At 37.4% G+C, this 27,632-nt stretch overlaps 2 protein-coding genes and 2 pseudogenes across 3 annotated transcripts; all 4 read right to left on the minus strand.

Moving 5' to 3' along the window:
• Positions 1-2,007: 2,007 nt before the first annotated feature.
• Positions 2,008-4,138, minus strand: LOC137710156 (elongator complex protein 3-like). The gene is made up of 3 exons (XM_088695571.1): positions 3,598-4,138; positions 3,302-3,371; positions 2,008-3,191 (listed from the first exon to the last, which is right to left on the minus strand). Exons 1-3 carry the CDS (start codon positions 3,942-3,944, stop codon positions 3,003-3,005), a joined length of 606 nt encoding a protein of 201 aa, XP_088551697.1. The 5' UTR covers positions 3,945-4,138; the 3' UTR covers positions 2,008-3,002.
• A 1,424-nt stretch (positions 4,139-5,562) lies between these two features.
• LOC137710385 (disease resistance protein RPM1) lies at positions 5,563-10,264 on the minus strand. Its single transcript, XM_088695572.1, is given in 5 exon segments — positions 5,563-5,660; positions 5,662-5,714; positions 5,717-8,415; positions 9,946-10,021; positions 10,152-10,264. Coding segments are annotated over 3 exon segments (2,760 nt in total). The 5' UTR covers positions 8,385-8,415; positions 9,946-10,021; positions 10,152-10,264; the 3' UTR covers positions 5,563-5,621.
• A 4,754-nt stretch (positions 10,265-15,018) lies between these two features.
• Positions 15,019-17,913, minus strand: LOC137711712 (elongator complex protein 3-like; annotated as a pseudogene). Its single transcript, XR_015963787.1, has 8 exons — positions 17,857-17,913; positions 17,463-17,677; positions 17,197-17,266; positions 16,907-17,079; positions 16,612-16,795; positions 15,907-16,229; positions 15,439-15,591; positions 15,019-15,295 (listed from the first exon to the last, which is right to left on the minus strand). The product of XR_015963787.1 is annotated as an elongator complex protein 3-like (transcript).
• Positions 17,914-23,691: 5,778 nt separating this feature from the next.
• Positions 23,692-26,946, minus strand: LOC137710155 (elongator complex protein 3-like; annotated as a pseudogene).
• Positions 26,947-27,632: the final 686 nt, after the last annotated feature.

The raw sequence follows: 27,632 nt of genomic DNA on the forward strand, positions 1-27,632 counted from the left end.
TAAACTCTCAGTCTGCAATTTTGAAACACAATTTGGTCATTTTATCGGACTCTAACTGAAAGGGCTTCACTCCCTTATTTCGTGACTTTGGGCTGAACATAGATCTTGGTGCTCCGAGAGTCTCTCGACTGCTTTTAGTTTCATGTTTCTATGAATCTCATACTTTCCTAATTGTTGACTCCAACGAATGATCATAGTTATTCATTTGCATTGATACTTTTCCAATAATTTTAGTATGCATGACACATTTATCGTTCATAATAATTCTATATCAATATCCAAATAACATTTCCAACCAATAATTTTCTTCGACGAATATCAACTGAGAAAAGAAGGCTATGTCTTATTTTCGTGTTGTGAACATGATTCGACTTCCAAGCTTCTACGAAAGTGGTATTCATATTCCTTCCCAAAGTTTAGACTCCAAGTAGCTCAACGTCTTTACCAATTCTTTAATTCGTGGAATTCAAACGTTTAGGGATCTATTCCTTTCTTCCTTGATCAAATTTCTTGACCACTCTTTCAGATGTCTTCAATCACATAGGTGGTCATTTTATTTTGTTTTTTGTTTTTTTTATTAAAAAGTGAGGTTAGTTTTATAAAAAAATAAAATAAAAAAAAAGTTACAAAAATCGGACAATGGTTGGGCAATTTCTTCGAACGTGGGCATTTTTTTTTATATCTGATGTATAATAATAATAATAATAATTTTATCTTTATATTGTAAATATTATGTATTAAAAGTAAGGTTAAAATAGAAAAAATAGGGTTATGATTGTCATTTTGAAAAAGATGTTGATTAAGCCTCTTTGCATAATAATATTACTAGTATATGTGCGTGTGAACATTTGTTTTTAAAATGGAAGGAGAGAGGAAGATAGAGAACGTGGGAGTGGAGAGAGAGGGGAGAGAGGTTTTTTTTTTTTTTTTTTTTTTTTTAGAGATATGCGTGTGTGGGTGAGGCTTTACAAAAAAATAGCAATATTTGGTTTGTTTGATTATATTAATGGCCATATTTCTTTTTTATATTCAGTTTTGATTAAAGGGATAGAATGTTAATTTTATGGGATTTTAATTGACGCAAAGTTTCATTAATATGTGATTTAGATTATATAGACTAGCATATGGGCACACACAAAATGTGTGAGAAATTTTTTTTATTTTTGTTTTTGAAATAGGAGAGAGGAAGGGAGTGATAGAGAACGTGTGAGTGGGAAATTTTTATTTTTTATTTTTTTAGAGATATATTATGATTACATGTAAGTGAGATTTTGAAAAAAAATTTAGCAAAATTTGGTTATGTGAAATTACATTTCTACCCCATATTTCTTATTCATGTTTTTTTTAATTAGAGGGTTAAACTGGTAATTTTATAGAATTTTGATTGACAATAAGTGTTTTATTAATTAGTAGAGGTATATTAAATATGTATTTTCAATTAAAAAAAAAAGAAAGAAAAAAAAAGCAGCATCTAGCATAGCAAGCACGACACAAGCAAAATTAGATTATTGTTGTGGGGTGCACTGGGCTAAAGGTTTCAAATATGGGATGGGTCGGCCCATCTTGTTTATTAAATGAGCCAGCATGAGCACGACACGAGGCACAATTGAGCTGGGCTTAATTAGGTTAGGTTTGCATGTTGTAGTGAGCATTGTTTAAAATATCGTTACTGGTAGAAATAATAATATGTAAATTTGTAGAAATATCGATGGATATATCGATATTGATATTAATATCGGTTTTTTTTTTTATGGAAATTATGAAAATTTAAAATAAAACTTTAGGGAATATCAAACACTAGTTCAAACGAAATATAAGAGTTTCTTCGCTATTTAACCGATATGTCAGAAATATTGACGAAATTTGTTGATTTTAGTTGAAATGTTAGAGTTTTTTCTATATAGGGTGATGTTTAGACTCCACCCTCCGTTTCCATATCTTTTTGTGAGAACGTAGGAACCAAAAATTTAGGGACATGATAGGAACCATATGAAATTGAAAAGAGAATGGCCAAAAAAAACACGCTTGGAGATCATAGAAAGATAGTAGTGAGAATGTAGAGTAACATATTCTTGGATATATGAAATGAACTTTTAACAGCATTCACCCAATGCCCTCGAAATCCTGCTGTGTTCAATTTCCCCGTCACCCAAACCTCACTTTTTAACGGTAGTCTTCCCGAATCGAAGCACTACTGCATTTGAGTCCCATAGGCCTCATATTCCAGAGATCAAATCTTCTGCACCCAAATTAGGTGTAGGCTCTCTTCGCGTTTGGTTGTAGGCTTGTAGCATGATGCAATAAATTAGATCATAAAACTATTTCCTTGCTTTAATATGTTGGGATTTAGAACACTTGTCCAATTAGTGCAAGAAGCAACTTCTGTACAAGATGGCATTGTATAACCCGGATAAAGAAACATCCAAGTGATCATCTTTCCTCTCTTAAGATCTGTCTTTTGTCCTTTGGTACTCCTGGGAAGGGTAGTTAGCATCTGGAGTTGTTTCAAAGTCCGAAGTACCATTCTACCTCTGCTTCAAGCATACTTACATGATACATCAATGCTTAGCTGATTTATGCGGAGCCTTGCATTGCGATGCTGTGATGAATACCAAGTCGAGCAAAACCAAATGCAATCCTGCAGCTGTTGCACGGAATCACCACCTATGTGAGGTTGCGTTAAGGCACTTTAATTGTTTGTATTGTTGATTCTTATACTTCACCTTGTTTGATCTTTTTTCACTTGTCAGGGTCTTGCCAATAGCTGTTTTCCGATTAATCAAAGTCCTTGAGCACGCCGTCTTAATGGTATTATTTCTTCGTTGTCAACCGAAGCTCTACCACTTGTGCGTTTATTTTACTTGTGTTTACACTCTGGTTTATTGGTGAGTTTTTCTTGCACCAATTTGTCACGCTCATACTTTTTCCTAGAGGAGGAAAGGTAAGGTCTCAGTCTCTTACTGCAGTTGGTTTCGCTATAAAGAACGAATTGTGCCGCAGCTTCAATCTTCTGGCTTATGTTCCATCGCAGTTCCAATACATTTAGTAGCACCATGCTCGGAGTAGGCAACTGCGTCTTCAACATTGGCAGAAGTGTGTCCTGATAACGCATCGTGCACATTTCTAATAAAGTAATCACGGCAATCCGCGGGCAACGACACGAAAGGACCGCCCATTAAGATGAACTCGACCTGAAGACACAAATTCAGTACCAGTTATAAGGCGACAACTACGCATATTACTCTATCACGGAAATCTGCAAACCCGAAAATAAATTCTTTAAGCTCTAAACAGGCCAAACCTTGTCTACATTGTGACCCAATCTCTTCAGCTGATCTATCCTGCTTCTAGCCTGGACATATGGGTTGTATCTAAACACACAAAACCAAAAGATTAACTACCAAATTAACTTCACTAATCCAATTTTAAACACCAATTCCTTCAAATAATCTCTTCATTACAAAGCTCTCAATTTCATGCTGAAAAATTAATCAAGCCAAAAACTTTAAACTTCGAAACGAATCGTGAATAACATAAAACTTGAATTCCCTATCAAGTGTTCGATAAAATGCGTCAATGAACTAGAGAAAGCCATACCTTGCCGGAATTGCGCGCATGCTAGTAGGCTGGTATTCAGTGTAAGACTGAGTGCTGCACTCGAAGTCCGAATCGGGACCGCCGGGGCAGTACACGCAAATATTTCCTGTGGTGGCGATGTGGGGGCACCGATGATGCTTCGACATCACGGCCACGACGGCAATGACCGAGGCGGTTTGGACCGGCTTGGCCCGGAGCTTGGGGAGAAGAGCCTCACGGTCCGACTCCGGCAGAGCCGCAATCATTTCGACCAGCTTCGGCGCACGTGAGAGGCCGTACTTGCGGCACACGGTGGTCTTGAGGGCGTTTAGGTCAAAGTTTTGGCCCTTCCGGGTGAGGTTGACCATGGAGCTGACGATTTCGGCGATGGCTCGGACCGGGCCTTTTCTTCGGATAGCCCATGGGCCTCGAATCCGCCCCGACCAGGTTGGGGCTGCTTTCTGGCGGGCTCGGATACTGGCAGCACTGCAGTCGCCATGGGAGGGAAGAGGGAGGGGAGTACAAGAGGGACAATGATTGTCTACCCTCTCCGGTGCTCTCCTAATTGTGTGGTCACGGCGTTAATATTTTATATTATTATTTATTTTTATTAACGTGCACAGAAGGCACTGAAAATGGAAGTGGGAAGGTAGACAATCCTTATCCGTAAAAGAGCCTATCTCAAAATTTTAAAACGCCTCTTATTTTTAGTTCTTTTAATTTTGTTTAAACTATAATAAAACTTTAATTTTAAATTAAAAAGGCTTTTTAATCCATATTGGCTTGATAGCACACATGTTAAAATTTGAATACAAGTATCACCGACGTGATAATATCGTACCATCTAATAATTTTTTAGGTGAAACCATAGTGAACTAAAATATCAGCCACAAAATTTACTTCTCTAAAACTATATATATTTGAAAACTTGAAAAAAAAAAATTATTAAAAAACAAAAGAAACATAGGTCATCAATATTGGTTTAGTTAGAATATTGGTTTACTTCTCTAAAACTATATATATTCGAAAACTTGATAAAAAAAAATTATTACAAAACAAAAGAAACACAGGCGATCAATATATATTTAAATATTGAAAATGAAAAATAGGTCATAAACATTGGTTTAGTTAGAATTGGTCTCATCAGTGACAGATTTAGTTCCAAACCAATATTATTACATCAAAATACACGCAAGCAAACAATAATATAAGTTCCTGTTACACAAAGAGAATCTTGGGCATTATTCTCATCAGTGACACTGACAGATTCAGTTCCAAACAATATTATTACATCAAAACACAAGCAAGCAATCAATAATATAAGTTTCAGTTACACAAATAGAATCTTGGGCATTATTCAATTTCACAAAGGGCAAATAAGAAACCTAGATTGATAAACGTTTGCAACTTCACACAACGCACAAACAATAGGCAAATTCTTCCTTGTAGGGCGAATGACTCAACACGTATATAGTCAGCTCTGTTACTATAACGAAAGTTGAGATTCGCTGCAAAATCAACTGGCACAAAGGAGAACTCACTGCAGTCTCACAAGTGCTTCTGAGGCTTGATTCTACAAAAAGGATATTACAAAACAAAAGAAACACAGTTACTGGATGAAATCTCAATGCATGTATATTTTATGTCTTTGCCAGACTTTGTCTAAGATTGGACATGCAAATTGTAAGGGAAAATGATTTTTACACTCCGATGCACTACTTCCTCTTTTTCGTAGCCTAATAAATCAAAACACTAACGAACAAAATCAAGAGGAGCGCATAAGAAAAAAAAAAAAAGGAGTATGAAAATCATCAACCTTTTAACTTTCTAACGTAATAGTTCAAATGATTATGTTGTGGAATTTTTATTTTTATTTTTTATTTTTATTTTTTTTTTAACAAAAATGTTACTTTTACCATATTTTTTGTACCATGTTTGTACCACAACTCTAATAGAAATGAGACTCGCGTATGTCGATGGGCTCTACCTCTATAAAAGAAGTGGTACAAATGTGATACAAAAAAATATGATAAGTCTAGCATTAATCAAATTTTTATGCAAGGATAAAAGTGTGCGTACCTTCTGTATACCAAAAAAGTTTTCATGACACCGCCTATTTTCTCTCTCATACCACACTGGATTTCAGGAATATGTTGTACCTTTGGATGATCCATGCCTCCTCTTACGGACTCTATAAGTTGCATTGGAACAATACTCAGATTCAAGCGTTCTACGTTAGCAAGGAACTCAATGCCCTGCGGCAATGCCTTTAACTCCAGGCAGCACGCAATGTCTAAGCCCCGGAGATTTGGCATCACCCCTTTCTCTATAACTATACCATTCAATAAGGGGAAGTTGACCAAGCATAAATGCTTAAGCTTTATGAAGCCTCTGGAGAAACACAATTTTTCGCCAACATATGCATTAAATAGCCCAAGCCTTTCAAGATTCGGCAATGCTTGAATGTGAGGTAGCACATCTTCTTCAAGTCTAGACCAACGTAGATGCATACGTGTCAGGTTTTGGAGTGAACCTAACCAAAGAGGCACCCTTTCTAGTTTTCCGGCCAATAAAACGTTTTGAAGGTCTGGAGGAGGTGAACGTAGCGCATTAACTCGAAGAAACTCCTCTTCATCACTTGCCTTTAAAAGCAAAGTGTGAAGGAGCTCTAACTTTTGAAGGGAGTCACAGAGGTCCATCTCGTCACTTGCTTTCACATTTGTAATACCGAGGCTTGTAAGTTGGGTCATATTCCTGATGACTTTAATAATCTTTCCTTCTGATTCAACAGAATGCAAAACTTGCAGTTTCTGTAATTTACTTAGATCCGATACTGTTTTTGTCCCATTGAAATATCTAAAGCCCGAAAAATCACCAGTGTAACAATACATGATTAGATGGCATAGGTTTACTAACTTGGAGATTGCTTTTGGAAGTGCCCTTATCTTACTCTGACAGATGTTCAAGGTTTGAAGGTTGTGAAGCCGTCCGATGGATTCTGGAAGCTCGTCAATTAAGGTTCTCTTCAAATTTAAATATCTTAAGTTGAACAAGTACACTAGTTCACCTGGAAATCTATCAATTGGAGCATCCTGCATATCTAGAACTCTCAACAACTTGAATCCAGAAGGCAATTTATTTAACGCGCCAAAGACAAGAAAGGAGTGAAGCTCTGACATACCTGTGCAAGAATTAATTTCTCTTTTACTTGTTTGAATTGACAATCGGCGGAAATCAGCTTTATCTACTATTTCTCTGCCAACATATGCAGCACCAAACTTTTCCTTTTTTGATGTCGACAAAGCAAGCTCACGCACAAGATCATGCATTTTACATGCTCTTAGTTCTCCAACTCCATTCTTCTCAACTTGTAGCATGCTACGAACAATAAGTTCCACAAGATAGCCCTCTGCAACTTCTTCTGGTGTGACCCCATCAATTGGTTCAACAAACCCTTCAGCTATCCATAACCTGATCAACCTTTTTCTTTTGATGAGATAATCTTCTGGGAAAAGGGCGCAATATAGGAAACATGGCTTCAACCGGTTGGGCAAATTGTTGAAACTAAGCAATAAGATGCTGCTAATTGGTTCTAGCATAGGATTGTTAGTCAATTGCCAATTTAAGCTTTTGTATACAGTTTTCCATTCCGAAGATGACCTCTTGAAAGACATTAGAGCACCTAAAGTTACCACTGCCAGAGGTAGGCCTTTACACTTTTCCACAAGTTTCCATGCTAATGATTCAAGCTCTGGTGGACAAGATTTATTATTGTAACTTGAGAATGCTTTCTTGCTAAAGAGCTCCCAAGCTTCATTGTTTTCCAAAGGTTCAATTTCAAAAGGACATCTTTCAACTTCAAAAGAATAGAAGGCTATGTCTTTCTTTCGAGTTGTAAGCATGATTCGACTTCCATGGTGTCTATTAAGAAGTGGTATCCTTATTTCTTGCAAAAGTTTAATATCCCACACATCATCCAATACAACGAGGTACCTTTTAGACTTCAAGTATGTCGACAACATCTCTAACAATTCTTTGTAACTCATGGAATCCAAATGTTCAGTCACCTCTTCCTTTCTTCCTTGGTGGAATTGCTTGATCAGATTTTTGAACAAGTCTTCGATCACATAGGTTTGAGAAACAGTGATCCATGCATAACAGTCAAAATGCCGCTTTACATTTTCGTTGTTGAAGGTATTGGCAACAAGAGTTGTCTTGCCTGATCCTCCCATCCCGACCACAGACACAACCATTTCATTTTCCCCACCATTCATCAGCAATCCCATTAACCTTTGCTTCTTGTCTTCAATCCCGATTAGTTCGTCTTCCATAATATAAAGAGACGACTCGGCTTTGTTCTTCACCCATCTGGGAACACCATCCGAACTTGTTCCTTCTATTGTAGAGACACCATATCTCTCATTCCTCTCTGGAATGGCTTTGATCTTTTTTGTGATTTTCTGTAATTTTTTGGCTATTCGATGCCTATACCAAAGATTCTTTGGAAAGTAAATGGTTCTGTGGAGCAATTTTGCAAATGGAGTCGCACTTTGTTTGTCGTATATGTGATACAGGAACTCATCAATGACATTTTCCGCATCGCAGGTCAAATCTCTGACGCTTGTAACCCACGTTTTCTCTTCTTCTGTTTGTGCTTCCTTGCCTTCAGCATCTATTAAGAAAGATTTCATGCTTATGAGCTCCAGCTTAAGCTCATCAACTTCATCATGGACTGCCGCTATGGAAGATGCTTCGTTCTCAAGAATGGCCGCAATTTTCCCAATCAATAGTGATGCAGCTGACTCCATATTGGCCTTCGATACTTGGTATGCAATCTATCTGCAGAATACACAAGTTTCAAAACAATAGAAAAAGAAAAAAAGAATGCAATGGATAAATTTTTGTATTTTACAAACTGTGTGCTTAGTTTTCAAAACGAAACGACAAGCCAAAAGAAATCAAGATATAAATAAGGTACTCAAGAAATTTAAATTTTTGTTCTTAACTTTCATTCAGTTTAACAAAGGGCCAAACTTCAAAAGTTCGAAAACTACTTCTCGAGTCTTTCTTGCAAGAACACAGAATTAAAGAATTTGGTTCAAGAACAAAAATCTATGATTGAAAATGTCGAACTCATTCAATCTAATTCTTCCACCAAATGTCATGGATTTTTGTCAGTGTTAAGGATAACAAAAAGTTTCAATTCTTTGTAGGTGGCAGTTGACAAGTACCACAAAATTGTTGTTAAATGAAAGTACACACGTCGAAAAGAAGAACGGAATGTTTCGGGTATAGTAGATTGAACTCTACACAAATGCCACACAATTTTTTGCCCGACCTGTTAATTAGACATTGAATGATGCACAAATAGGTTTTGGGTAAACATGTTAACCACTGTTTTAAAAATCCCCACGACCCTAGGTGGTTGGCCACCGTCCAGATTAATGCCTAGGAATTTGAAAATTACGAAAGAGCGCCTAGACCTACTTAGGCGCCCGCACCCGCCTACACAGAAGTTAGATAACTTTCACTTTGCATTTTATTTTTTCAAGACATTGTGATAGACTTGCTGAATACTTTCATTTTTTCAATAAATTGTTATAGGCTTTACAGAAAATAGATAACTTTCATTTTGCGTTTTATTTTTTCAATATATTGTAATAGTGTCACGCCCTGATCCTGAGATACGCCTGAAATCGACATGCGCAGGTAGAACAGTAGCGGTACAATATAAAATACATAGTCACTGGGACTCATACATATAATATACATCAAAGCTCAGCGGAAATAACTTACAACAAAGGGTGGCAAACCTATTCTCAAATGTGATGCCCACACAGCTACATAACTTGCAACCTTTTTCTCTAACCACTACCTATTATTCTGCAAAATACCGGGCAAATGAAACCCGTGGGAATGGCACTCCGGGCAAATGAAACCCAGATAACTACGAAGCTCGTGTAAAAATAAAAAAATCGCCTAAGCTCTTGTCTGCCGCCGACTAGCGCCTAGCGCAATTCGTTAATGATTAAGGTAATTATCGGGTCGCCCATTAAGAACCTAATGAGATATCGTTTTCCAAATCTAAATATTAGGTATATTAATTTCTTGCATGACCTATTAAATGAACGTGAGATGACACAATTCGTTAAGGAATTAAGGCGTTATTGGGTCACTTGTTAAGAATTCATTAAGATAACAAATTTGACACGACATTATCTGTTAAAGTCATGAATATGACACAAAAACGACAAAAACACGATAAATATAACTCGTTTGCTTGCTTAAATTACTAAAATAAAACACCAAATAATATTGATTAGACTTCCAACCAAATTCAACTTAATGGCTTATAAATCAATAACTTACCCCTTTTTACACAAGCAATGTTATTGAAGAAGAAATCGAATTTGAAGTCTTGTCTTCAAGGATGAATGCTCATAATCTGAATTACATATATAATAAGAATAAAAAGTGAAACAAAAGTCAGATGTAGCTCATTAGCCGTTATACTTTCTTCCATAAAATTTCTAGAAAGATATTAGATACTGTAGTAAGAGTGCAGAATAACATACCCTGGGGCATAGGGAAGCTCACAAAAGAGTTGATATCGTTGCAACTGAAGCATACTTTTTGGGTCTTACGAATAGTTTCTGTCAAAGACCAATAATTTCAGACGAAGACCAAAACCTTTGGACAAAGATGATAATGTGATGTACGTGGCAATTTGTAAGCCGTGGAACTGAAACCGCGTAGGATGTGTTTTGCGAGGTGGGGTCATATTGACGTTGCACTAGCTTCGAATAAATTAAAAATATAATAGAAAACTCTTATTTCAAATAACAAACACAAGATTTTGTAAAATCACTCAAGCACACTGTAATTTTAATTCACATTACAAAAGTTTATATACACTTCCAGTAAAGTTCAATTACTTTTTCAGTCTCTGACCGAACACTCATCAAGGGTGAGTTGCTAACTCTAGGATGAATTTTTTTGGTCAAATTATCGTGACACCGATCGACAACTATATCATACTAATTTTGTGTAAATCGATAATGATACAATATTGTAGCAAACTGAAATTTTATAATATTACCGACGATATCATCATACCGTATTGAAAAATTAATAAATAATAATTCATATTCATATATAAAAATACATATAGAATAGGATTAAGGGACAAAGATTTTCATTCTTTTTTAGCCATTAGCTTTTATAACATTCAATGATCTTAATTAAGACTAATGTTGAAAATTTTAAACCTTAAATGACATGAATGATGATGTGAATTATAAGTAATAAATAAACAATTATATTAAATCAACTGAATCAATTAATCCAATAAAACTCAAAAGCAAAAAAATCAACTGCTCACGAACGTAAGGAGGAGGAGAGAAAATCCGTCTTTACTGCATGTTGATTTGATTCGATTGATACAAAATTAAGAAGCACACAAAATGTATCGAGCAATCTCGATCTTTTGAATTATTTTGTTCGGTAAACAAAACTCAACCTAAAACCCTAATTCTTCATTTTGGGTATTTTGAGTGATAAATTAGATTGTGGAAGACTTGCAAATCATAAACTGACACATGGGTAAGACGAGCTTCTTCCGTCAACCTCAAGCTCTCCTACCACATTTCCGGGGTCTGGTAAGGCAGAGAAGAGATAGATCCATGCTCCAATTCTCAACCCCACATTCCCCAACAATCTCCATAGCCTCATAAACCTCCCGAACACCATGAGCTCTCCCACAAGCTTTCAGCGGCTCTTCTTGAAACGCCTGAACTCCCAACGACACCCTATTCACACCCAACTCCATCATGGTGGGGGCTATGGTTGAGGTATTTTTTTCGAACAGCTGGCGCGGTGTGTGTGAAGCAGGTGAAGGTAGTGCGTGGCGGTGGCTTCGGCGGCGATAGGCGTTTGGCGGGAAAGGTTGAGAAAATGGGAGCGAAGCTTGATTTAAGCATTAATGGAGTCGGAACGAGGAGCGTGAGCGAACAGCTTTCAGCTTGTTATTCCGAAATTGGAAATGGCTTAGCTGGTTCATATGAAACACGAGACGACGACGTTTCAGTGATGTGAAAATATCATTTTCGAATTTGGAGAGTTTAATTATAATTACAATATGTCTCATTTTAGCCACTCTGTGAATATCTCCATCCATTTTGACCATTTTACATTTGATTTTGTGTATCAAATAGAAGAACAACTTACATGAAATAAGTTCATTATCTCTATGACATTTCATCGAATAATACATTATCATGTGCATTATTAAACCAGAACACTACGCGACGTTCAACTGTTCCACGTAAGTCCTCAAAAGTAGACCAAACGAACAAAAATGTATGAACATGAGCCAGCCAGGTGAATCAATCGATGACATTTACAACAACCTAAAAAGGTTGGTGATATTGACACTCTTTTTACCTCTTACACATTTCCTATTAATTTATATCCTTTAATCTTTTTTTATACATTCGATCTGATGGATGAAAATTAAGAGAAGTGAGAAAGACACAAGGGGAAGTGTGAATACCACCACCCTATGTAAAATGGAAAGACCAAAGTCGAAAGAAAGGAATTAAAAAGGAGAACTTTAACGAAAAGTTCCCGGTATTGTTCATTTTAACGAAAAACCACATTTTAAAACTAAAAAGTCATTCATGATTTTATTCACTTTACCCTTTATTTTGTCATTGTTATTAAAACTAAAAGTTTTCAAGTCATTTTCATTAATTTTTCTATTAAAAAGAGGTGACCAAAATGAGAGAGTAAATAGCACACACTGTATTGGAATCTCAAAACAAACAGACTGGTTATGCAATGCAAGTTACAACCTGTTTAGGATAATGTTACAAAATTGTATGAAAACTAGTTTTCTTTATCTCGTCATACGAGATGTTTCACCATGTAAGGCCCTTCGAGCTCGTAGCCTAGTTTCCTATAGTAATGATGAGTTCCTAACCTCTTCCTGTCAATTCCATGAGCCTCTTATCTATTCTTATTCGATTCGACGGAGAAACAAGTGCAATTAGAGAATTCACTTTAACGGAAACAAGGATTTGGATCCTCTCCTAAGCTAATGGAAAGGATCCTCCTCATTAATCATCTTGGATCGTTGAATTTTTATCTAACAGCTACAATTATTATAACTTTAAAAGAACATTCCTGTTTGTAATTATTGGATAAAAATCGAAACTCAGGATAATTGATGAGAAAGATCCTCTCCATCACCTCAGGGGAGGATCCAAGTCCATGAAACAAAGACCAATACTTTTTGGCTCTTACGAATAGTTTCCGTCGGAGACCAATAATTTCAGACGAAGACAAAAACCTTTGGACAAAGATGATAATGTGATGTACGTGGCAATTTGTAAACCGTGGAACTGAAACCGCGTAGGATGTATTTTTGCTCGCCGACAATAATTTCGAGGTGGGGTCATATTAAAGTTGTACTAGCTTCGAATAAATTAAAAATATAATAGAAAACTCTTATTTCAAATAACAAACACAAGATTTTGTAAAATTACTCAAGCACACTCTAATTTTAATTCACATTACAAAAGTTTATGTACACTTCCAGTAAAGTTCAATTACTTTTTTAGTCTCTGACTCAACACTCATCAAGGGTGAGTTGCTAACTCTAGGATGAATTTTTTTGGTCAAATTATCGTGACACCGATTGACAACTATACCATATTAATTTTGTGTAAATTGATAATGATACAGTATTGTAGCAAATTGAAATTTTAGATATGATATTGGTATTTGATAATATTACCGACGATATCATCAAACCGTATTGAAAAATTAATAAATAATAATTTATATTCATATATAAAAATAAATATAGAATAGAATTAAGGAACAAATATTTTTATTCTTTTTTAGCCACTAAATTTTATAACATTCAATGATCTTGATTAGCATTAATGTTGAAAATTTTAAACCTTAAGTGACATGGATGATGATGTGAATTATAAGTAATAAATAAACAATTATATTAAATGAACAAGAATCAATTAATCCAATCAAACTCAAAAGGAAAAAAATCAACTGCTCACGAACGTAAGGAGGAGGAGAGAAAATCCGTCTTTACTGCAGTTGATTTTATTCGTTTGATACAAAATTAAGAAGAACACAAAGCGTATCGAGCAATCTCGATCTTTTGAATTATTTTGTTCGGTAAACAAAACTAAATCTAAAACCCTAATTCTTCATTCTGGGTATTTTGAGTGATAAATTAGATTGTGGAAGACTTGCAAATCATAAACTGACACATGGGTAAGACGAGCTTCTTCCGTCAACCTCAAGCTCTCCTACCACATTTCCGGGGTCTGGTAAGGCAGAGAAGAGATAAGATCCATGCTCCAATTCTCAACCCCACATTCCCCAACAATCTCCATAGCCTCATAAACCTCCCGAACACCATGAGCTCTCCCACAAGCTTTCAGCGGCTCTTCTTGAAACGCCTGAACTCCCAACGACACCCTATTCACACCCAACTCCATCATGGTGGGGGCTATGGTTGAGGTATTTTTTTCGAACAGCTGGCGCGGTGTGTGCGAAGCAGGTGAAGGTAGTGCGTGGCGGTGGCTTCGGCGGCGATAGGCGTTTGGCGGGAAAGGTTGAGAAAATGGGAGCGAAGCTTGATTTAAGCATTAATGGAGTGGGAACGAGGAGCGTGAGCGAACAGCTTTCAGCTTGTTATTCCGAAATTGGAAATGGCTTCGCTGGTTCATATGAAACACGAGACGACGACGTTTCAGTGATGTGAAAATATCATTTTCGAATTTGGAGAGTTTAATTATAATTACAATGTCTCATTTCAACCACTCTGTGAATATCTCCATCCATTTTGAGATTTTACATTTGATTTTGAATAGGAGAACAACTTACATGAAATAAGTTCATTATCTCTATGACATTTCATCTAATAATACATTATCATGTGCATTATTAAACCAGAACATTACGCGACGTTCAACTGTTCCACGTAAGTCCTCGAAAGTAGACTAAACGAACAAAAATGTATGAACATGAGCCAGCCAGGTGAATCAATGGATGACATTTACAACAACCTAAAAAGGTTGGTGATATTGACAATCATTTTACCTCTTACACATTTCCTGTAATTTATATCCTTTGATCTTTTTCTATACATTCGATCTGATAGATGAAAATTAAGAGGAGTGAGAAAGACACAAGGAGAAGTGTGAATACCACCACCCTACGTAAAATGGGAAGACCAAAGTCAAAAGAATGGAATTAAAAAGGAGAACTTTAACGAAAAACCACATTTTTAAACTAAAAAGTCAATCCTGATACTATTCATTTTACCCTTTATTTTGTCCTTGTCATTAAAACTCAAAGTTTTCAAGCTATTTTCATTAGTTTTCCTATTAAAAAGAGGTGACCAAAATGAGAGAGTAAATAGCACACACTATTGGAATCTCAAAACAAACAGACTGGTTATGCAATGCAAGTTACAACCTGTTTAGGATAATGTTACAAAATTGTATGAAAACTAGTTTTCTTTATCTCGTCATACGAGATGTTTCACCATGTAAGGCCCTTCGAGCTCGTAGCCTAATTTCCTATAGTAATGACGAGTTCCTACTCCTGAAATAACAGCAATCTTTTTCGATCTATGCTCCCTGCTTGCGATCCGCTCGGCCGCCTCCATCAAAAGGGTACCATAACCCTGTTTGAAACAATTAGGGAATGGAACATGTTATTAGAGAGCATACTCCTATGACTTTCTGAAGTTTGATGGAGCACATTACCCCCAATATATTCATCTCAACACTTACGGTAACATAAAGAGTTGATTACAAGATACATTACCTGGTGTTGCAGCTTGTCAGAATCCCGCCCATGAACTGGAACAGCAGTCCCATAAACATGGAGTTCACGAACAACAGAATACTTCCCCATGAGTTCGGGACAAGTAGTGTTCGGGCCACACTTTCTTAATCGCAGTAACCCAACTAGAATATCCTGTTTACAAAAAGAACAAAAACAAATCATGGTAAGTGTCAGTACAGACAACCTGCTCGATCGGTAAAACCCAAGCCTTAAGATTCTGTGCACAAATTACTACGCAAATCAGAGAAACAAGAACTTCTGGAAAAGTGAGATCCTCTGTTCATCTATATATGCTGAAGCGAAATTAAATTAGATATTCTACTCAATATTACAATCATAATCTTTTTAAGTGTTTATCTTCCATCAGCACAACACTTCTGCACATGACAAGCATAGAATGATCATTTCGTTTGACGAAGCACTCTCTCACATATAAAGAACGAATACCAGGCAAGTATCTTCATATGAAAGAAATGTTTCCCATCCTTCATTTGCCATATAATCACGACGAACAAGCTCCACTTGGTCTGGCCTAATTTTGTGATGTATGTCCTAGAACCAGTAAGAATGTCCACAAGTTGCTCAGGTGGGTAATTTCTATACCTGCCCGTTTTCCAAAGCTCATAGAGTCCAGTTCCACGGATCACGAATGTTGGATAAATTTTAAGCCCATCTGCTCTGAACGAGGGGGTCTCAAAGAACTCCCGAAAACTCTCCATGTCTCTCACCACGCCTACATTTGGAAGATCAGGCATCATGTGTACAACCACCTAGAGCAAATGCATAAAATTATTAGTGTGAAACAAAAGTAAATCAACATGAACGACAAGAATACACAGCAAAAATGCATATTGTAAACAGTCCTCATGGCTTTTAATATTGCAGTTCATAAGGATTACGTTCATACAATTACAAACACATGCTTCTTCTTGAACTTGGACAAAGTGAATGGTGACACCAAAACCAACTAGATTATGATAAAATATTCTCGCTGAATTATGGGAGAGCACAATAATTTGAGAAATATATCGAGGCTCACAAATTGTTTTGATGAAAGATTAATGTCCGGTCACTGTAGATATAAAAGGTCCAAAATCGGTTCTTTTCCCATGGTGAAGGTAAGTGAGTTTTATGATAAGGTACTAGGCTGACCTTAAAACCAGCATCCTTTGCCAAGCAAAAAAAATCAGCCACTGCAGCTACGGTATGACCTCTATTGGTGTCCCAAGCCACATCCTCGTATGTACTCTGAACTCCAATTTCTAGTCTTGTACAACCATAAGAAAGCATTTGTCTCAAGTGAGGTCCAAGGCAATAATCTGGCCTAGTTAACTTTCTGGACCGACCAGATGAACTGGAAACTAGATGGTAAGCTAAAAATTACTGTCAACCAACTTAAACACAAGAATGAGAGATTAAAGGCTTCAAAAATAAACTAAAAACTCACGATTCAATGGTCATTCCAATACATTTAGTAGCACCATGCTCAGAGCAGGCAACTGCCTCTTCAACATTGGCAGAAGTGTGTCCCGATAATGCATCGTGCAGATTTCTAATAAAGTAATCACGGTAATCTACGGGCAACGACATCAAAGTACCGCCCATTAAGATGAACTCAACCTGAAAACACAAATTCAGTACCAGTTATAAGGCGACAACTATGCATATTACTCTATCATGGAAATCTGCAAACCCGAAAATAAATTCTTTAAGCTCTAAACATAGAACAGGCCAAACCTTGTCTACACTGTGACCCAATCTCTTCAGCTGATCTATCCTGCTTCTAGCCTGGCCATGTGGGTTGTATCTAATTAACTTCACTAATCCAATTTTTAACACCAATTCCTTCAAATAATATCTTCATTACAAAGCTCTCAATTTCATGTTGAAAAATCAATCAAGCCAAAAACTTTAAATTTCGAAACGAATCATGAATAACATAAAACTTGACTTCCATATCAAGTGTTCGATAAAATGCGTCACTGAACTAGAGAAAGCCATACCTTGCGCGAATTGTGCGCATGCTAGTAGGCTGGTATCCAGTGTAAGACTGAGTGCTGCACTCGAAGTCCGAATCGGGACCGCCGGGGCAGTACACACAAATATTTCCGATGGTGGCGATGTGGGGGCTGTTAGAATATATAGTCAATGGTCCATGATTGTGACACGTGTCACAATCTTGGTGTATTGGTTCATTAGTAACTAGTTTTGTAACTGCCTATATAAGGCAAGATTGTTGGATTACTTAGTATGAAAGAAATATACTTTACAGAAATAATATCTCCTCTTATTCCCCTCTATCTCTCTCTTTACTCTCTATCTAGTTCTTGCATACTATAGAAAGATTATAGAAAGATATATAGTTCAATTCATGAAGATTAACATGGTATCACTCGCCATTGTTGCTGACGCGTGATCTTCGATCCTTCTTGCTTCCGCTTCTTCCTTCTTCATCTTCGGTGTTCTCGGTTTCTTTTTCTGATCGGACTCAATCTTCTTTGTTTTTAGGGTTTTGTTGGTGATTATTCATTGTGATTGATTACTGGTTTAGTTTCTGGATCAGTTTCTGGTTTGATTTGTTGTCTGCGATCTTTGCACATTACGTGTTTGTGAAAATTTCTGACTGAAATTGGGGTTGTGTTTCAAGAATCTGCAATCTTGCGTGAAACATGGTGACTGCGTCTCAGCTACAGTTACTTCAATCTCCGGTTACGAACCTTATTTCGTCGATCTCGATCTCTGTTAACGTCAAGCTTGATGACTCCAATTATCTTAATTGGCATTTTCAGATGCAACTCTTACTGGAAAGCAATGGGCTTATGGGATTTATGGATGGATCGACCTCTTGTCCTTCACAAACTGGTGAATCTGGTATTAATTCTTCTATGTCTATTGAGAATGATGATGTTTTGATTTGGAGAATGCATGATAGGGCTATAATGCAATTGATTACTGCGACTTTATCACCTGTGGCTATGTCCTGTGCTATTGGGAGTCAAAGTTCGAGAGATCTTTGGAATCGTTTAAAGGAGAAATTCTCCACTGTATCCAAAACCAGTATCTTTCAGATGAAGTCGAACTTGCAGACAATTAAAAAGGGGTCTGATTCCATTTCAGTTTATCTGCAACGCATTAAAGAAGCTAGGGATTATTTGTCAGCTGCTGGAGTGTTCTTTCAGGATTAGGATATTGTAATACTTGCTCTTAATGGCTTGCCTTCTGAATACAATACTTTTCGTTGTATGATCCGAGGTCGTGAAAGTGTCATTACCCTAAAAGACTTTAGGGCACAATTACTTGCTGAAGAAATCATTGTTGAGAATCATTTGAATGCTTCCTTTATGACTGCTATGGTTGCTAATTCTCAGCCTAAAAATGTATCATCCTCGCAGTCGTTTGGCAATATTCATGGTCAATCTCAATTTACCTTTGGCGGTTACAAAGCTTACAATGGGAATAAACATAAGGGTAAAGGAAAGTATCAGGGACACATATTCTTTAATCCCAGACCTGTGTACTTAACTCAGGCACCTAGTTTGTCTACTTCTGCATCAGGAATTCTTGGTCACTCTCCAATATCTTTAGTGGGGTCTTCCTCTACCTCTATGCTTCCTACATGTCAGTTATGTAACATTGATGGTCACACTGCTCCATTTTGTGGTGCAAAGCCTTCAGAAAGGCCTGGCTATCAAATCTGTGGCAAAATGAATCATGTGACTTTGTTTCGTTTCTACAATGATAAATGACCTAACTACATTGGCTCTCCTAGTTGGCCACATTCCAATAGGTTCCCATCTGCCCCTCCTAACTATCACATACTGCCTCATTCACCTCAGTATTCATATCAAGCGTCTCCACAACCACACACACATCAGTTACAGTAATCTCCAATGCATGCTATGCACACTGTGTTCAATTCTACATCTCAACCAGCTACTCCATCAGCACCTCCCCAAGTTTGGTTGATTGATTCTGGCGCCACCAATCATATGACTGCTGACATGAACAACTTATCCTTGGCATCACCTTATCCTACCAGTGAGACCATACAAACTGCCAATGGTGAAGGTTTACAAGTCTCCCATGTTAGGAATTCTATTATTCATACTCCAGCAAAACCAATCAAATTAAATTCTGTGTTATATGTTCCCAAGATAACACACAATTTATTGTCAGTACATAAGATTTGCCTTGATAATGATTGTTGGCTAATCTTTGATGCCTTTTGTTTTTGGATTCAGGACAAGGCCACAGGGATGATCCTCTACAAAGGGCTATGTAGTAATGGACTCTATCCTATTCATTCCCTTTCCTATCCCAACTCCGGTTCTTCACAAAGTTCACTATCTGCAAAAGCTTTTCTGGGACAACTTGTTAAATCTCAGCTTTGGCATCATAGGTTAGGTCACCCAACAAATCATGTTGTTTCTCTTATGTTACATAAAGCCAATGTACCTGGTACCCCTTCTAAGTCATCTGTTTTGTGCCATCATTGTCTTGAAGGCAAATTTAGCAAATTACCCTTTCCACCTCATGTCAATAAGTCTGTTAAGCTCTTTCAAATTATGCATAGTGACTTGTGGGGTCCTGCACCTTGTGTTTCTGTTGATGGTTACAAATATTATGTAATCTTCATTGATGAATATAGTCGACATTGTTGGCTTTTTCCATTAATAAACAAGTTTGATTTGTACTCTACCATTGTTGCATTCTATTCTTTTGTACTTAATCAGTTCTCTACTCCGATTAAGATTTTACAAAGTGATGGTGGAGGAGAGTATACGAGTCATAGGCTTTAATCTTTTCTTCTGGACAAAGGTATTGTTCATCATAAGTCCTGTCCATACACCCCTGAACAAAATGGGTTAGATGAACGTAAACATAGACATATTATCGAAACCACTGTGACATTATTGTAAACTGCTACACTGCCACATCAATTTTGGTCTTATGCATGTCAAACTGCTATCTATCTGATCAATAGAATGCCAACTGTTATTCTTCAAAACAGGTCACCATTTGAACTCTTATTTGGTAGTGTTCCATTATTATCCCATCTTCGAATTTTTGGTTGTGCCTGTTTTCCTTTGTTAAAACCATTCAACAGCACCAAACTTCAACCCAAAACCACCAGGTGTGTTTTCCTAGGCTATGCTTCTAAGTATAAGGGACATATGTATTATGATGTGCCTAAGAAACGGCTTTACATTTCTAGGCATGTTATTTTTTATGAACAACAGTTCCCATATGCAGATTTACTGACACAAGCCACCATTACTCACCCTAATTCATCAGTTCTCACTTCATCTTCCCTTCCCATAGCAGTGGTTAATACAAACAATGTTATTGTGTCTTCATCACCAACATCTACAAATCCTTCACCTAATCCTCGGTCCATTACTAGTGCACCTGCATCATCTTCTCAGCTCCCTGTGGTACCTGATCCAAGTCCTCTACTAAGTACTGAGAACACTGAGTTTCATCCTGATTCTCTGCAAGCTGTTTTGGATATTCCTCCAATCAATTTGCATCCAATGCAAACTCGAAGCAAAAGTGGTATTTGTAAGAAAAAGGCTTTCCTTGCATCTGCTCAAGCCTGTGAAGGGATTGATTTGTCTCTAATTGAGCCCAGCTCTTATAAGTCAGCTTTTAAAAATCCTATATGGTTCAAAGCTATGTAAGAAGAACTGGCTGCTCTCCAAGCTCAGGGTACTTCTCTTGGAATTTTTTGTCCCTTAATCTTGCAATATCAGATGTATCTGCAGCTATAGGCCTTTCCATGGAAAACATGTCTAAAGAAGAATTAAACGAGAACAAGGATGTGATGCACTCAATTCTCAAAGGAGTGAGCTGTAAATACTTCTCCGTGTCTCTATCAGTATTCTCTCCTCCAACGCCAGTGGTCATTATCATCCTGTTATATCTTGTCTTTGCTGGCAGGTAGGCCGGAAAACCCTAATTATTTAATTCGGAAAATGGCCATCAGTATTGCTTGTGTTCTCCAAGGTGATAGACCCCAGCAATCCTCTATACCTTGATGACAGCTGCACTGGGGACACTATCGACTGGGAATTTGGGTTGTCTACCCTTGAAAAAAGAACTCCGGGCACCTTAAATTGCATACAACAGGGTATCGACAATCCTGAAACATCTACCTCAGTGCTGAAAAAGGGCTTAACCCCATAAATCCAGTGATGGTATAGCAAGTAATGGTACGAGTAGAAATTGGAAATCATATGAATCTAAGTTGGTTGATCCAGTTGCACTAAACTACGAGTCGGTCGCGGACGACGATGAAAATGACGATGCTAATGAAATGAGAGTCTGATGTTTCATATGATTCGTGTAATTTTCAGGAGCCAAGGATAATATTCATCCCGCTTGTGTAATTTTCACAATTGGTCGACGTAGTTGCTGCACTTCGGAATCTGATGATGTTGATTGGTTTAAAATTTTGTCAAATGTTCTTACAATAACCATAGGTTCAAAAAAACGCTAGGCGCTAGTCAGACGGTGAGCAGAGGCCTAGCGCCTATGCGGCTAGCCGGGTTAGGCGGGCGCCCAGGCAGCCTAGGCGGATTTATGTAAATTTATTATATATCGTGCAAATAAGTGCCTATTTATACCTAAAAAAACTATACTTGTATGGATAATAAAAGAATGATAAAATGCAAAAATAGAAGTAGAAGAATACACAAAGCATATACATCCAAAAAGTTCAATATTTAAAAAACAGTAAGCATATAATCAGAATGAGGAATATTCTTGGACAATAGACTAAATTCTTCTTGTTCATGATCCTTGCATTGGATTGGACATAGACTAAATTATTTAACCTGGTTGTATCTAATTTATTCCTTTTCTTTGTATGTATCCCCTCAAAAGTGCTCCAATTTGTTTTACTATTGGATGAATTTGTAGTAAATCCATCATTTGCAAATTAGGTACACCATTTCTATAAGTATACCACCATGAAACCAATTAAAATGAAAAAAACACAATTAATAATAATAAAAAAACCGCCTAGGACCGCCTAGCCCGCCTAGGCGCTGCCTAGCTCCAGACCGATTTTTCTAAACGATTTGCCCTAAATCGCAGCACGAAGGGGTGGACACTTGGAACCGAAAACCGAAACCGAAACACGAACCAAATCGGACTGCACTGAACGGTTCTATTTTGCGGTTTTGAAACGGTTTTAGTTTTGAAACCGAACCGCAATGTAGAAAATGGTTTGGTTTCGGTTTTGGCTTTTGAAAACCGCGCTGAAACTGAACCACACCGCAAATATTAATAAACATTTAATGAAATGTCCACATTAGATGTCATGGTTTAATTAGTTGTTTGTTAGAATTCATATATTTAGTATGGATTCAACCACACTAGAATATCATCATTCATCACTCAATGTACTGATGGTAGGAGCTGTGCATTTGCTGCAAGCTTTTGGCTTCATAATCGCACTTATTTGATTTTAGGGAGCAAGGGTGCTCAGCTTGGAAAACATATTGATGCTACACTTGGCAACGGCAACCTAAGAGAATGGGAGAAGATTTAAATGAATGGCTTGCTGTCAACAGTGCCTGGAGAAGACTTACCCCACAAACTAGTGCCTGCCAATTTTTAGTTTGTTTCGTCCGTTATATGGTTGAAACGTGGTTAAAAGTTTTGTTTCATGTCAAAGAACTTATTTGATTTTTGGAGCTGTGCATTTGCTGCTAGTTTGCTGCAGACAGTATCCCAATTTTATATGAAAATACTAAAACATCTTCAACCAACGGGTGCTAACGGGTTGACCTAAAGTGACCCGTTATTTAACGGATTGTTAACAGGTTCACCCGTTACCGACCCGACCAGTTAATCCATCCAAATACTAATATTATTAGGTCGGGTCCAAAATGCCAGGTCTATCAAGAAGGAAGAAATCACGGATCATATGACTTTTTGTTCAATTTTCATAGGCTATACAAATTGTTCGAACAGAAAATTTGGGTCTTTTAACAAATATTTAACAGACAGAACTCAAAAATTTTAAGAACGAAAACAAAAGGTTCGAAATTTACTCAAACCCAACAATAATAGACAAAATTAAAATTAATTAGAGCAAGGTCAGGGTACAAATTTGAAATTCCAAAAACCAAAATTATACGCAAAATATCAGAATTCATAACACAAAGAACTCACCGAAATCGAATCGTATGGAGAGAATGAACCATCAGGATATGAGGAATGAGGTTAGACTTGGCATTTTGGACCCGACTCGACCTGACCTGTTAATATTAGTATTTGGGTGGATGTTTAACGGGTCGGGTCGCTAACGGGTGAACCCGTTAAAAATCCATTAAATAATGGGTCACTTTAGGTCAACCCGTTAGTTGATGATATTTTAGTAATTTTAGTAAAGTCTTCACAACAAAAAATAAACTCTATACAAAAAAAAAATAATAATAATAATTGTTAAAGGGAGAAACGGATTGGATTTGGATGACCTGTTAGCTTAACAGGTCGGGTTCGGATAATTCGTTAACTTAACGGGTCTGATTGAACCCGATCCAAATCCAATAAACGCAATCCGTTTACAGGTCTAAATGAGGCAAGGCAGGGGCTACTATGAGTGAGTTTGGGTTGTGGCTTTCAGATTCCTCATTTGGGGAAAGGATGAGGAGTCTAGGTTGGGGAAAGCAAGGAGCACGGAGAAAAAGGAGGATGCCCAAAAAAGTAAAAGGATTTCTAGGGTTTGATGGAGTCTGCAGCCAGTTGGACTCGAGTGTTTTATCACTGTGTTGTCGAAGAGAAAGAACGCCAGCTACGAACTCAGCGGAAAGAATGGCAACCTTGTAATAACACAAACTAAGCAAGGGTAAAATCGGAACTACACTGTTCTTATGAACAGCGTTTCAGTTGATTTTCAGTTTTAGTATATATTGAATTTCTTCGCAAAATTCACACCCATGCACCGCACCAAAATCAAAAATCGTTTCTCCCTCTTCCTCTCTCTCTCTCTCTCTCTCTCTCTCTCTCTCTCTCTCGGTTTCTTTTTACAGAGACCCTCTCTCTGTCACACTCACGCTGATTCTTTCGCCAGAAAGATCATTCGTCGAAAGAAAGAACAACAATGTCAGGAGACCGAGTAGACGAACAAGAACTGACCAAGATGGCGTTCGAGATTAATGGAACAAAGCAGAATCCATCCATGAAGTCAGAAGTTGATATTCTACTGATGTCTGAGTTTGAGTTTGAGTTCGAGTTTGTTAAACAATCAGTTGCTGGAAAGCTTCGAGGGGATGAAGAGAGGTCAGACCTGCAATGTTTTCAAGAACTCATCAAGGTTTTCGACATTGATCAATGTGGGGCAACCCGATCAGAAGTCGATACACTATTGAGCGCAGAGTTTGCAACCGTTACAAAGTGTATTGCTGGAAAACCCATCACCGGAAAATATCGGTCCTCTGCGCGGTGGAAACCTTCGGAACTCTTCAAGATTTCGGTGGGTGACATCAAGAAAGGAATTCAACGAGTATTCAAATCTGCGAAGCTCCTTTTTCAAAGCAATGCAGCCCAAGACCTGAAAGCTTTCATTAACTTAGTTGGCTATTTTTCGAAGGGGGTCCAGTGCATTATCTTCATAGTTGAAGCCGCAACTTTCTTGTGTCCATACTTGTTTGAGGGGGTTAATTTCATAAGACAGATGACAATTTTTGTCAGCAAAGTTGTCAGAGCTTATTCGTGTGCAATGAAAGAGTTTCTAACAGAAACTATTCAGTTTGCAACCAATAGTTATAGCTTTCGAGGATTACAGTCTGAAGCAGAAGATCAGCATCAAGATTGAAGAATAAAAAAGTAATAAGAAAAATAGCTAGATAGATTCATTAAGAGGTTCTTCTGGTTCAAGTTTGCTGTTGAAAATTTGTCTTCTTTGGACGTCGTCCAATTCAATGTGCTAACAATAAAGTATAAACTAGTCTTTTTTTGGATTGTTTCCCTTCAAGCTCAGGCAATCTTTTGCTATCGATGCTCCTTGCTAGCAATCCGCTCGGACTCCTCCAGGGTACCATAATCCTGTTTGAATCAATTAGAGTACATTATCACCCAATAAATTAATCTCAACACTAACGGTAACATAAAACAGTTGATGTACAAGCTACATTACCTGGTGTTGCAGCTTGTCAGAATTCACCCATGAACTGGAACAGCAGTCCCATAAACATGGAGCTCACGAACACCAGAGCACTACTCATTGATCTGGGACAAGTAGTATTCCCGCCAAGCATTTGGGACAAGTAGTATTCTGGCCTCACTTTCTTAATCGTAGCAACCCAACGAGAGAATCCTGTTTACGAAAAGAATAATAACAAATTCATGTTACACAACCTGCTCACCTGGAAAAACTCAAGCCATAAGAACGTGTGCACAAATTACTAAGCAAATCCGAGACACGCAAATTTCACATGACAAGAACAGAATGATCATTTCGTGTGAAGAAGCACTCTTATCACATATATAGAAGGAATACCTGGCGAGTTTCTTCATACGAAAGAAATGTTTCCCATCCTTCATTTGCCGCACAAGCTCCACTTGGTCTGGTTTTGGATGTACGTCCTAAATTGCAGCAACCCAATGAGAATATCCTGTTTAATGATAGAATAAAAACAAAATCCTCTTAAGTATCAGTATACACAACCTGCTCATGAGAGAAAACGCAAGCCATAAGATTCTGTCACAAATCAATATGCAAATCAGAGAAACAGCAAGTTCTGGAACGGTGAGATCCTAAGTTCATCTATATGCTGAAGCGAAAATTAGATATTCTACTCAATGTTACAATCATCATCTCCCCAAGTATTCATCTTTTATCAGCGCAACACATTTGCACATAAGAAGAATAGAATGATGATTTCATGTGAAGAAGCACTCTCTCACACATATATATATAAAGGAATACGTGGCGAGTATCTTCATATGAAAGAAATGTTTCTCATCCTTCACATGCCTTATAATCACAATGAACAAGCTCCACTTGTTCCGGCCTAATTTTGTGATGTTTGTCCTAGAACCATCAAGAATGTTCGGTAATGTTTTATTCTAGGGTTAGGCCCAAGTCTTCCATCCGAGCCAAAGGTAACTCCCAAAGATTTCCTTTCTCAACCCCAGAAGTTACTATAGGCATTGGAATGTCTCGCTGAACTCTGTAAACACGTGTCCAAGGGGGCACCATGGCTAGGATCTGTGCCAAAATGTCCACAAGTTGCTCAGGTGGGTAATTTCTATGCCTGAATATGGAGATAATAAACTACCACCAACATCGCTGAAAAGAAGGGAATCAACAATACAAACATACCTGCCGGTTCCCAAAGCTCACAGAGTCCAGTTCCACGGATCACGAGTGTTGGATAAATTTTAAGCCCATCTGCTCTGAACGAGGGGCTCTCAAACTCCCGGGATACTGCCCATGTCTCACCCTAACCCTTCATTTGGAAGATTAGGCATCATGCGTCTGACAACCAAGAGGAAATGCTTAAAATCATTAGGGTGGAAAAAAAAAATAGTAAATCAACATGAACGACTAGCACACACTGCAAAATGCATATTGTAAATAGTCCAGAAAGTACTAGGTATAATCGGCTTTGCATAAAAATTATTGCCATACAAAGCCTCGTCTGAACTTAGAGAAGATGATTGGTAAAACCAAAACCAACTAGAGTTCCATAAAATGTTCGAGCTGAGTTAAGGGAGAGCACAACATATTCTGAACACTGGCGGAGCCAAGTTAAGGGCTGCCCTGGGCTGTAGCTTGCGGTGAAAAATAAAATTTTACATGTAATTTTGATTGATTTTCGAATGTAGCCCATCAAATATTTAGTCACTAATTCGAATTCTTTAGGTTTAACTATATAAAATTATATAATACAGTTTGCAAACCATCTCTTTTTCTTACATTATTTTTCTCATCGCTTCTTGTACGTGTACAAGTTTGGATTTGTTTAATTTTAACACGTATTTGTTTAATTACAAAATTTTTTGGCTCACCTTGTGAATTTTTTAAGCTAGCTGATACTATGAAAAATAAGGTATCAAGTTTCTTTATTTATAAAGATTTAAATTTTTGAGCTAGCCCACCCGGTAAAAAGTTTCTAACTCCGCTATTGATTCTGAAGTTAAAATTTAGTGAAGTGTAA

This window comes from Pyrus communis, chromosome 6 (genome assembly GCF_041283825.1).
Source record: "Pyrus communis isolate YQ-2024b chromosome 6, ASM4128382v1, whole genome shotgun sequence".
Lineage (NCBI taxonomy): Eukaryota > Viridiplantae > Streptophyta > Magnoliopsida > Rosales > Rosaceae > Pyrus > Pyrus communis.

Excerpts from the sequence above, each read along its gene's own strand:
- LOC137710156 (XM_088695571.1), bottom strand. The coding sequence starts at position 3,944 with ATGGTCAACCTCACCCGGAAGGGCCAAAACTTTGACCTAAACGCCCTC. Across the intron at positions 3,372-3,597 it reads ATGCGCGCAATTCCGGCAAG|ATACAACCCATATGTCCAGG; the intron begins GTATGGCTTTCT and ends TTGTGTGTTTAG. Across the intron at positions 3,192-3,301 it reads TGGGTCACAATGTAGACAAG|GTCGAGTTCATCTTAATGGG; the intron begins GTTTGGCCTGTT and ends TTGTGTCTTCAG.